The following is a 12,845-nucleotide window of genomic DNA, read 5'->3' as shown; positions in this document are numbered from 1 at the left end:
TGAGTGTGTTGTTGTGTTGTTTTTCATTTTGAGTAGATATGTTTGTACCTTGTGGGTTGTGTTATGGGCACAGGGATTTTGGTTAAGTTTCGTTGGGGGATTTTTGAGTTTTGTTGTTTTGCCGTTTTGTGAGTGTGTTGTTGTGTTGTTTTTCATTTTGAGTAGATATGTTTGTACCTTGTGGGTTGTGTTATGGGCATGGGAATTTTGGTTAAGTTTCGTTGGGGGGGTTTTGAGTTTTGTTTCCTCGTTGGATGCCCCTAACAAATTTATATATATAGATTATACAGTTGCTAGTTAAATGTCTGCCAGTGCATTGTTACCAATATGCTATTGCTGCTCTTTTCTTCCACTAACATTGCACTGTGTGCGAAGTGAGACTCTTAAGACTACCATCAGGAATGGTATTAAATATCTGGTATTAAAATCTTCCAGGGAGGCCTTGTCCTGGTCCCACACCTTCACAGGCGTGATTGGCGGGGACGAGAGAGAGGGCCTTCTCAGTGATACCCTTAGCTATACTCCCTCCCTGGTGAGGTTAGATCAGCCCCCTCCCTCCTGCCCTTCAGAAAGATGGTTAAAACATGGCTGTGGGACCCAGCCTTTGGGGCAGTGCAATAAGACAACAATAGGAAACTTTACTGGAGTCGATATAGATGTTTAAACAGTTGATTTTAATGTGGGATAATGGATGTTAGTGTTTATGTTTGTTTATAGTTTATTTATGTTCCGGCATTGAATGCTTGCCAGATAAGTGTTGTGCTCTGCCCTGAGTTCCCTTTGGGGTGAGAAGGGCAGAATATAAATGTTTTAAATAAAATAAAATAAAATAAACCATACACACACAACTGCAAGGTATGAGTCATTTCATAGATTTTTAAAAAATCAAATTGTGGTATGACCCAGCACAAGTTAAGCACATTTGTCCAATTTATGTCAATGAAGCTGCTTATTCTCATTAAAAACAATGGGAGTTGATTGTGAAATGTTTGATGGCTAGTGCTCTATTGCCACTTTGTACCCCTGTTGCAAGAGCTGATTGACGTAACTGATGAAAGGAATAGGTCATGCCATTTGTCACTAGCTGAAAATAAATTCATACATTTCATTTATGGTTAGAAAAGAATGCACATAGAAATCACATTTCATATTTGGCTCTTTCAAACAAGTCAACATATTTTTATGCATTCAGTCACTCTTCCTCATGCTGGATACACTCATCTTTTGGATTTGGATTAACAAAAGATGCTAGAGTTATACTCAACTGACATTCAAATGTGCAGGTTAAATTTCCTTTACCCCTTAACAAAACAAAACGGAAAAAAAACCAGAACAACGAGAATGCTCTAGAAAAGGGAGAAGACTATTCTCACAATGACACACAACACATTATCCCAGGAAAAAGAGTTTTATGCCATCAAAGCAGAAATATATTTTATTTGTACTCTACAGGTGACTCTCCACGTTTGGTTCCATAGAAATCATATGGTTTCTTAAGATCTGACAGTCTCTTGGTTTCAAAAGATTGCAGAGATTTCTGTTAATCATATCCATAATCCAAAAAGGAGCACAGGCACACAGATGTAGCAGTCCATCTGAGCACATGTGAAAACACTTAATGGTTCTAGGTGATGGCACTCAATGCTACCTGAATGCAAGAGCATTTGCACAATTGAGGTTTCCTGCTTCAACTGTCCTTTCCTCTTCAAGCATTTCCTAAGGGTCAGTGTTTCCAAGGAAAGGCCAGGAAAGTGGGGTGGGAGTGGGGGGTTTAAAGAGAAAATATAGTAGAAATTCATGAAAATTAGGTATTGGCAACTCACACAAGTGAGAGCTCTATTTCTCTCCCGTACCTCCAACATTAGTTGCCTCACACAGCATATCTGCTAAGTGCCCGAAAGGCATCACTTTCTGCTACAACTCTCTACTACAAACCTAATCCTCATAGTATTTCTTCTATTATCCTACTGGTATAGAGATATTCAAATAAATTCTTTATAACTACACTTGCCATTTTCATTTATATTATTGGTTGAGGACTATTAAATCTGAAAATTCCGCCATACCAAAGTCTACTTAGTGAATTAATGGTTTTACTAAGATTTTACAACCAAGTACTTTTCAGATTATTTTCCTAATCATTACCTGACCCCAACATGAATCAATTTGGTCACTTATTTGTTGACTTTTTAAACAAGCAAGTTTGAGAGTTGAACTACTCATCACATTATACTAATTTAGAAATCAAGTTTGCAAAAATAATGGATTGTCTTACACTCTACTCTGAGGATGATCTAACTCCCACTTTGAGATTTCCCAATTCACTTCAACTTGGGAATTGGCTCCTTGACTACAAAAGGATGCACATGTGGAAATGTATTCCACTGGGAGGGAAATATGGATAATCTTAGGCATATTGAAGCTTTGGGTATACTTTGGGGTGCCTGATGGAATGCTAAAACTCAGCGATATCATAAAAGTGGTGATTTCTCCTATCCCACTGCAGTTCTCTCAAAGTATATTTTGATGACTGGGAAACTACCAGAACCTGTTTTACAGGGAATAAAATGGGGAGAAGAGATATTCCATTGCAGCCAAGCACCATAATATTTTGTGTAACTCAAGTTACCTATTACTATAACTGACTTGTGCACTTACTAAACCCAACACTTACAGTAGAAGAATTGCAAGGCAAGAGGTAATGTATAATAAGAGAGATATAATAAAAGACATCAGAAAAAATCCAATGAAATTAGAATAAAATCAACAAGAAAAACAGAAGACACAACAGAAAGAACAGACACTTTACATGAGAAATAGTCGACAATACTGACAATAAAGAAACAAGAGACTTGGTGAGGTTCTGCATACCTAAAAGTAAATATGCAAAACAAAACAAAAACTCAACATCCTAAAACAGAAAACATACAGCATGCCACAGTAATATCTACTCCCAAAAGAATTATGTCTTCTTTCAAGACTTGAAAACTCCCTCCAAAATGTATTCCAAGAGTCTTTGCTATAAATAGAACTCGATGAAGCCCTCTTGATAAGTAGAAACCTGTTCTTACAAAATGAAGTTTTGTCAATTTTGATGAGAAGGGGAGAAAGAAAGTTCTGCTAGACATGCAGTTTTTGTTTCATGCAGTTTTGACAAATGCAAAATAAAAACATCCCCTTTAGTTCTTATGAAATGTGCTTTCATAATATAAGTCCTACTCCATTATTATATAGCATTACAGTTGAACATATAATCAACATGCACAGAGAGGAGTGTGCTAGCTCCATCTTTCAATTGACACCAATTCCATCACTCTCTTTGTGTAAATGTGAGAGCCTCTCTTATATGGGGATGTTCTCCATGAGACTGAGAATCTCCAATTATTTCTGGCATCCAATCGTTGGGGAATGTCCATGTGCAGAAGAAGGCTTGTTTCTCTCCAATTGAGGGGAATAACTGGCCAAAAATGGAGGGAGGGAGTTAGCATGCTCCTATCTTCACATATTGATTCAACACACTGAAACAATGACTCTACTGGGTTATAGAGAGAACTGAGGAATTGGCTCTCCAAACCTTCTGAGAATGAGTGGGGAAGAATAATCAGGAAATACAGTATCTGTCCTCCAAAAAACCAGCAATGAATAGCTATGTGTCAGATTTGGAATTAGTTTATCTATAAATTTTAGCAGTTTTTTCCCCTGGAATGTCTAATGTATGTGTACAAATTTGTATAATTTGTCTGTCTGTGGGCCTCCAAGGAGCAATAGGTTGGGCAATAATGCAAGCAGAGTGTTGGACAAGGTAGGTTTTTAGTGTAATCCAGCAGGCCGTCACAGACAAATGATAGATTTAAAGCCTTTTATGTATATAAACATAAAAGCATCTGGGAACAGGAGATGTCACTAGGAGATATATATATATATATATATATATATATATATATATATATATTCAAATGCCAATTTGTTTACTGTATATTTTATAACCAACACTCTACATCATATCAATCATGTAGAGTTCATTGGTTGTGTCTTGACAGATTCCCCACTCACATGCAAAGGTTTCAAGTGCCCGAAACTTCCCTTCTACAAAAGGAGTTATCAAAATAACATTTTTAATCACAGTAACTGTTCAAGAAATTCCCAAGTTTCACTTTACATAAGAAAGAAAGGGGAAGTTTTGATGCTGCCACTGGTGGTGGTAATAATAATAATAATAATAATAATAATAATAATAATGCATCTCATTGACAGGGCAGGCTTGATTTCATGTGTCATGAATATAAAGTCCAGCAAGAGGCTTAAACTGGCAGCTGCAGAGAACAACTATTTAAATTTATCTTACATGACTACTTAGGACATTAGCTTTCTTAACGTGTCTCATCATGGGTGTATCATACGATGCAGCACCATGGCCCCTCATGTGTCCTTTGATGTACTCGGCCTACAAAGCGTAGCAAGATAGCAAGATTAGAGCAGCAAACATTCATCCCAAGGGACAAAGCAAGAAGCTAAGATATAAGTGCAGGAGAGTCTTTGTATCTTCTGTACAAAGTCATTGACCAAGGTTGAGGAAGAGCCTTGGGGAAAACAAGATGTATCAAGGTTCACAGAAAGAAGTCATTTGAAGTTTGGTCAAGATCAAAAAGACTTAAGCAAGCCATGAAAATAAGTAACAGATAAGATAACAAGTTATGTAAAATATGTCTTTCAATTAAGCATGAAACAACATTTCTTTGCCGCCACCATAGAAATAAATAACTGCAAAAAGTAAAAACATCTGCCAAATATCTTTATTAAGGTAATGAAGACAAGATTCTAAAAATATTTCCCAATGAAGAGTCATACTCAACACATTTCTCAGTCAGGTTGAGGATCCTTTATCCAGAATGCTTAGGACCAGAAGTGTTTTGTATTTGCTTGTATTTGCATTGCATTTGCATTGCATTTGCTTGTATTTGCATTGTATGTGCATAATGGGCTATTTTGTGGAAAGGGAACCAAGTTTCAACACAAAATTTATTTATGGATCATACACACCTTACACATCTAGCCGAAGGTAAATTTATATACAACATTTTAAATAATTTGTGCATGAATCTGAGTTTGCGTATATTGTACAATCTGAAATCAAAAGTTTTCTCAACCACGTAGGTGGACATTTTTGGGGTTTGGAGAATTTGGGAGTTCTGGATGAAGGTTGCTTAATTTGTATATCTCCAGAAATTGTAGAAAAAACATATACGCCATTAATTCCCATGAACAAGGACAGTGGATGTGTTTTTAAGAACAGGGGCAGTAATCAGGAGTCCTCTGGGACACTGTAGGACGACAACTTCTAGCAATCATGAACATTGGCTGTGCTGAAAATTGGTGCTGGAAACTTAAAGCCAACTTCTGTATGGTCCTATGATTTTAAAACATTGGTTGTTTACACTCTTCTTCCCAGCAGCAGTAGTGGACATTTACTCCACATGAACTTATGGGAAAGAATATGAAGGAACTGTCAGATACTGGCCATGGTAGGCAGAAAACCGATGCATAAATATTTGTAATAAAGAGTTATTTCTATCCTTAATTACTATGGGAAGTCAAGTACAAGTAAAAACAGTTCAGATTTCTCCTCTCCCCCACCACTTCCTGCATTGGTAATAAATGCCTGTGGGAGAATTATGCAAACAGCAGAGCTATAAGTTATGCTGTCACATAGACAGAATCTCTAACACATGTAAACAAGGAACTGCTTATCCCACACAATGTGTGCAAAGTGTACCTGCCATACAGCACTGTACATTGCATTAGTGGAAACAACAGTCATATAGACATGGTTTGTTAGTGCAAACCAGAGTAGCTCCTCTGAAGCACGGGTGTTCTGTGTTTTTATTCCACTTGGAGACCCACTGTGAGATTTATGGCCAACACAGAGATACACTGCACAGAAATAAGTATCTGGTCCTGGAGAAGATTTCCATGAGCAACTAAAACCGTGTCAAGTTTTTGATAGTACAATCATAATGTCATAATCTAGAATGACTTTCAAGTTTAATAATGACACTACATAAGACAATATTAAACTCAAAGAATGAAAAATATATCTGGTATCTGCAAATGTAAGTGGCTTGTTCATACCTGGCTTGTAAGTTTGGACACTTCTTTAGCAAGTTCAATATCAGGACGCCCAAGCATGCTGACTCCCATGCCAGCTTCCCCACGAGCCTTGGCTTTATATTCAATCTAGAATAAATAGCAGACAGACAGTCAATAACTCTTGGCTTCTCTATACGGGAATGAAAGTAATTTGATTTTATACATCTTCCAGAAATCCCTTTGCCAGGATGCCAGTCCCCATGGGGGTACAGTAAGAAAGAAACCACTAATGATTACCACATGCTATAGGTTGTACTTCAGAGAAAGAAACTGTATTTTTCCTGAATTTTTCTGTCCACTTCATCCCAGCCGGGCCTTCACAGTTCTTGTTTGATTTCCCCCATCTCTGAATAGGCATGGTTACATATGAGTCCGTCCAGGTTCTTTCTGGCATAATCCCAACTGCTTGTGCATATACTGAATCATAAGCTACTGAAGAGTAACAATGACATGTACTTACATCACTGACTAAATGAGATACTTGAGTCGCTTTTCTAATATCTGGTCGATCTGCCACACTTGTGTAGTGGAGCTTTGACTTGGCATCTTTTTTGTACTGGATCTAGATTAAAACAAGCATACGGGGAAATTAGTATGGCAGTGCCATACTAATCAATCAATACCCTGAAGTTCCCAATTTTCTACCACCAGTATAAGCTCACAATTTATAAATTAGCTGTGGGAGAAAAGCCTATTATTATGAAATTCTGTTGGTGACAAAATGGCCACTTTCCTATGCATGATACTGCTAAAAGTGCTAATTTGGGACCACAACCCACTTCCTCATTCCTCCCCTCAGCACAACTGTTTGTCATGGAGTTTAGTCAAAAAATTAACATTTCCAATTTTGACAGATAACGCAACTGATCAAAAGTAGGTTAGGACTAGAAACGGGAAGGTGTAGGGAAAAAACAGGGCTTTTTTCCTATTTTCTCCAATTCTTTCATCCCCTCACACTTTCTGTTTCCCCCTGTTTTTTTCCACACACCCCCCCCCCCCATTTTTCTATTTTTTCCCGGGCCTTCCCATGTTCAGTTAGTACAAATGAAAAGTTAAAATACAGGGCCTAGATTTTCATCTGTCATGTATCCTGTATTTATGCCTAACATTTCTGATGCTCAAATGAAAGCAAAGCAAAACTTAGTTTTCAATATTCTGTTTATAGCAAGCTGTGCGTGTGTGTAAAGCAAAACTTGTAGCCATCCATAGAACAGAAGAAAAGAGGAAGATCCTAATGTTCAGGGTGGAGTGAAATACATCAGTTATATAATTAATTATAACTATTTATAAATCTTGACTTTCCTTCTTGAAGGCATAGGGCAGTGGTAGCAAAGCTATGGAACGTATAGCAGAAGGGACACACAGTTCCCTCTTCTCTGGTACACACCCACCGCATGCCCCCACTCACCAACTCGCCTGCCCTCCACTCACTCACCTCCCCAACTCTCCAATCCCTTCTCCGAGAGCCCCACTCCACCCCACCCAGCCACCCACTCAGTCTCTAAAAGGTTCACCATTACTGGTATAGGGTGATGTTAATGAGGTTTTTAAAAGCCCCAGTTGTCATGCTTAAGACTTATAATTTCATAATTCCTGAAGGCATAAAATGATGACAGGTCAGAGTGGTCATTACAAAGCGCAGATTTTTTTTTAAAAAAACTCTGTATGAAGATAACATCTAACCTAGATGTGTTGCAAAATTGATCATGCCCATGTACAGTGCATCCATATCCGTATCAGCAGAACAAAATTTAAAGCAGATAAATTTCATTCCTCCAGATCATTTCTGATTATGGCAAATGATTTCCAAATTGTGTTCTCAATCTTACCAAGATGGCCATATACAGTTATTCATAACATAATGGAAGAGGTAACTTACATTGCTCTGATTCTTTGCAACTTCTATGGCGTGCTTCACTTCAGGAGGCTCCAGCATGATGGAATAATTTGACTTGCCTTTCTCCTTCTGAAACTTCTTTTTGTAATTTGTCTATTTGGAATAGAAAGAGTTAAATAAATCACTCTCCAATAAGGTGCATTTTACCACCATTTAAAAAGGTAAACACAGATTACATGTTATTCGTAAGCAAAAAATGTATATTTGTCTCTGTGGATTAACTAGCTTTCTTCTTCTTAGTGATCTGCTAAGGATGTGTCTCTACATTTGCAGTCTAATAAAATAAATATGTTATTTATTCAAAGGACATCTCAAATCAGAAGAACACCTTTAAACCAACACATACTCCTGAAACATAATCAAAGCCATAGGATAAAATACCAATTGATTAATTAAAGTCTCCATTATTAAATTCACATTCTATTTCCTCTGATGAGAAAGACTTGAAAAAAATTGGATCAAACCAATTTAAACCTTTCCTTTTCTTATTCTTCCTCCACCTGTATAAATGCTTATCATGCTTATTAATGTATTAAGCAATTGAGACCTGAACCAATAGTATCAGTGGCATCAGCCCAGATGAACAGAGTAACATTTTCATAAGAACTGAAGGCAGATTATATTAGTTTACAGCAAAGAAACAAGGGTTTCCAACAACGAGGCCAAATTAAACTGGAAGTAGCCTTCTCGGGAGCTGCTCTGGATCCAGCATAAATGCTCTTTTAGAGTCCATCCCTCCATCTGGGATTAACAGCTAGAAGCAATGCTTCTGCTACAGAACTGGACATATGTTGTGTGGACTGACCATAGAGGTTGCAGAGTGAGTTTGTTTTGTTTGGTCCATGTAGACAAAGCCCAAATAAAACTGATGCAAAGAATTGCAGTGTTTAATACACAAACATAGGGACTGCTTACCTCACTGACATTCTTCGTAACTTCTTTAACATGAACAGTGTCTCGTGTTTCAGGCAATTTTGTAAAAGAGCCATGAGGACGGTGCTTCTTGGCGTGTTCTTTGTATTTGTTCTAATGATGGGAGAGAAAAGATAGATTCAAAAAAGGTACATTTTATAAGAAAGACATTCTGAATTCAGATGATATATTTTTTAAAGTGGCATTACCTCAGACACAAGAGAGCTAACCGACTTTGCAAGAAGGATCTGAGGAGTGTCTGCAACTGCGTGGATTGTTCCTCTTTCCTTGTTATGCTTCTCTTTATATTTTAACTGGGATATGGAACAGAAGAAGTGTTAGTTTCAAGGACTATAATACATCAATAGAAATCGTAAATGTGTACACCACTGGTGAACATGTGTTTACTGAGAGGCACATCCCATGGTTTTCCAGGAGACAGGTGCGTGTGTATTCATGGAGAACGGCAAGGCCAAATCTTGGCCTAAGCATCTCAAGGCAATGAGATGATTTGTTTGGGTTTTTTTTTTTTTTTTTTTGGTGAAGTCAGTACACAGGTTGTAAAAATTCTCATTTTACTATACACTGAAGTCATATCTGAGGGATCTCCATTAGCTTGCAATGAACTTCAGCATAAGTGGGGAATCCTCTATCCTCTACTCAGATTAAGTTCAATGGATATGTAGTTTGTTCCCACAATTATTTTGCACCTAGGATCAGTTTGTAAGACATACGAAGCTCAGCAGAATATCAGTGAATGGCTAGTCGTCAAAGTGAAAAAAATGCTGCAGCTCTAGAAATCATGGAAGATACTTGTTTCAATCTTACTGCTATTCTGGAGACTAAACTCAAAGACACCCTTCTTATACAACATCCAAGGCATTCTTGTTGCAGCTGGTTTGGAATCTAAAGACAAGCCTATTTGCAAAAGATGTATAATTCACCAAGTTCTGTAATTTGTTTTTACTTCTATGCACAAAGAACATATAAAACATATATAAAAAAAGACTTTCACTAAATCAATGTTGAAATACTTACATCGCTTGCCAGGATTGCATTCTGCAAAGCCAGCACTGTGTTTTTGTCATCTGTTACAGACAGTTTACACCCTTTTAGCCACTCTCGGTCTAGTTTGTACTCATACTACAAAGAAACAGAAATAGGAATAAGTAACAAAAATCAGTCTGCTCTTAACAACCAACAAATTGGTAATGATGTAAAAATAATAATACTTTCTCATTTTCTTACATCACTTTGTTGCAAAGATGATTTTGCAGCTTGGATGAAGTCTGGTCTGTTTATGGTCCAGTGCCAGTGAGCCTTGGTTGCTTCATATTTCTTCTTATAATCCAGCTATTTACACAAAAAATACAAATAATGTAAATGTAGGATAAAAATCATTTTAAAAACTTTATCTTTTAGTGTGAAAAAAATATTCTTCTATATAGAACAAAAATCCATTTCTTCAGCATTAAGAACTGTATGGATACCAGCTCTATTTTTGGAAGTTCTGGCACTCCTGCAAGAAATTATATTTCTCTCTGCCATGGGATGTTGGTCCATCAATAATAATAATAACAACAACAACAACAACAACAACATTATTTCTTACACTCATCTCCTCATGGCTCGAGGTAGCTTACAGCATCACTAAAAACACATAATCATCTAAAACATTCTATGAAATACACATATTAAATATTTCTACAAAATAAATATTAAAATACACAGAACAAATATTAAACAGAAGATGCAAGTGTAAATTCATAATTAAAACTGGCTGGGTAGGCCTGGAGGAAGAGATTGGTCTTTAGATTGTTTTTAAATTCTGACAGCTCATTTAGCTCATTTAGCTGTTGGAGCTCTTCCAACATGTGGTTCCACAGTCTTGGGGTGGCTGATGAAAAGGGTGATGGTCACCAGTCAGGTTCTGGCAGGCTGGAGTAGATGTACCCCAGAGGACCTAATTGTTTGGGGTGGATAGTATGAGAGAAGGTGATCCTATAGGTAACCTGGACCCAAGCCATGTAGGATTTGAAATGTCAAAACCAATGCTTTGTAATTTGGTCAGAAATTAATTGGCAGTCAGTGGAGTGACTTTAGGATAGGTGTAATATGTTCACTCTTGGATGTTCCTGTAACTAATTTGGCTACCATATTTTGAACGAGCTGGAGTTTCCAAACTTGGTACAAAGGTAGCCCAATGTACAGCACATTGAAGAAGTCCAACCTTGAGGTGACCAGTGTATGCACTACCATCTTTAAGTCCCTCAAATCTAGGAAGGAGCGGAGCTGGTGTATCAACCAAAGCTGATAGTAAGCACTCCTAACAGTCACATCTACCTGAGCTGACATTTGGAGAGATGGGTCCAGGAGAACTTCCAAGCTGTAAACAGAGTCTTTCAGGGAGAATGTAACCCCATCCAGTACTGGTTGACACACCTCCATCCCCAGATTAGGACTCTTGAGCACCTCTGTTTTGTCTAGATTCGGTTTCAATTTCTTTTTCCTCATCCAGTCTATTACCTACTACAGCATTAATTCAGAGGAGATACACTATCCTTAGCTAAGGCTACTTTTGAAGGCATGGAGAAATACATTTGAGTGTCATCTGTATACTGATAATACCCTGCCCCATGCCTCTGGATGATCTCTCCGAGTGGTTTCATGTAAGTACTGGGGATAGAATGGCACCAATAAGCTATATTTGCTGGATGGCCGATCCACAATAGCAGTGTCTGTCTGTCCATTGTGAGTATAGGTGTGACAAAAGAACCAGCATGGTGTAGTAGTTTGCCAGTTAGACTAGAACTCTAGGATCCCAGGATTTTAATCCCCACTCAGCCATGGAAACCCACTACTTGACATTGGAAAAGTCACATTCTCTCCCTCAAAGGAAGGCAAAGGCAACAATTTCTGAACAAAGCTTGACAAGAAAACCTCTTGACAGGTCCACAAAATGGGGGAATCAAACACAGTATCTAACTGTGCAATTGGATTCACAATCTGAAGTATACCTAGTCATCCAAGAAGAAGTGTGCTATCACTGCAAGGAAACTTCATCTCTCTCTCTCTGCCTTGGATCATCCTAACTTATTCCTATGATCATTTGAATTATTTTACTGTTTAATTTTTTTGTAGTGATATCTGTGATTGCTATGCTTCTCTAGAAAGGGTGGATAAAATGTAATAACAAAATAAATATATAAATGATAAATCAAACTCACATTGGTGTTTACTTTGTAGGCTTGCTTAGCAGCCTTAATATGAACAGAGTCTGGAACAATGTGAATGTGAGACTTATTCTGTTCGTAGATCTCTTTGTATTTCAGCTGTTGAAAAAAAGAGAACACTTTACCTCTATGTAAGGAACACAACAATATAATAGAATAAAAATTATCCTGAAAACAACCATGTCTAAGATATACAACATATACAATGCAGTGGTTTTTAGTAGGATAACAAATTGATGATACATTCTCTTGATGCCATTATCTTACGTGCATTGTCTTGATGCCTCACCTCATCAGAAAAGCTAATCTGGACTCACTTTAAGCCTGATTTATGATCAGTTCCATTATGACTCTATGGTGAACTCTGTTGGATCTATCAAGCACTCCTCTAGAAACCATGGGAGACGTAGTTCCCGATGCTTCCCCAAATCCATGGAAATGTTTAAACAATTAAAACTGCAGTTATATATGAGTACTTGGTACCTTAGGGTTTTATTTATTTACTATATTTCTATCCCATTCTTCTCACCCTGAGAGGGACTCAGAGTGGCTTACAAAAAAGGCAAAATTAAATGTCGCATTATAATACAAATAGACACAACAACATATTAAATGATAAAACCAAAAACATATAAAAACAATTAATAAAAAAAATA

General features: G+C 37.3%; 1 protein-coding gene across 26 annotated transcripts in view; it reads right to left on the bottom strand.

Annotated features, from left to right (window-relative positions):
- The window catches only part of NEB (nebulin), a 188,575-nt gene that overhangs the window by 37,495 nt on the left and 138,235 nt on the right, over positions 1–12,845 (bottom strand). For 23 of the 26 annotated variants that reach the window (XM_060776678.2, XM_060776715.2, XM_060776799.2 and 20 more), the window contains 9 exons: positions 12,184–12,288; positions 10,205–10,309; positions 9,995–10,099; positions 9,166–9,270; positions 8,960–9,070; positions 8,027–8,137; positions 6,608–6,709; positions 6,130–6,234; positions 4,346–4,444 (listed from right to left, as the gene is read on the bottom strand). In XM_060776678.2, the coding sequence (XP_060632661.2) occupies positions 4,346–4,444; positions 6,130–6,234; positions 6,608–6,709; positions 8,027–8,137; positions 8,960–9,070; positions 9,166–9,270; positions 9,995–10,099; positions 10,205–10,309; positions 12,184–12,288 (948 nt within the window). The remainder of the gene's footprint in view (positions 1–4,345; positions 4,445–6,129; positions 6,235–6,607; positions 6,710–8,026; positions 8,138–8,959; positions 9,071–9,165; positions 9,271–9,994; positions 10,100–10,204; positions 10,310–12,183; positions 12,289–12,845) is intronic. The other 3 variants (XM_060776842.2, XM_060776742.2, XM_060776751.2) reach the window with 1 other exon arrangement.

Source organism: Anolis sagrei, chromosome 1 (genome assembly GCF_037176765.1).
Source record: "Anolis sagrei isolate rAnoSag1 chromosome 1, rAnoSag1.mat, whole genome shotgun sequence".
Lineage (NCBI taxonomy): Eukaryota > Metazoa > Chordata > Lepidosauria > Squamata > Dactyloidae > Anolis > Anolis sagrei.
Note: the sequence above shows the minus strand (reverse complement) of the source record. Positions and strands in the feature narration are given on the sequence as shown.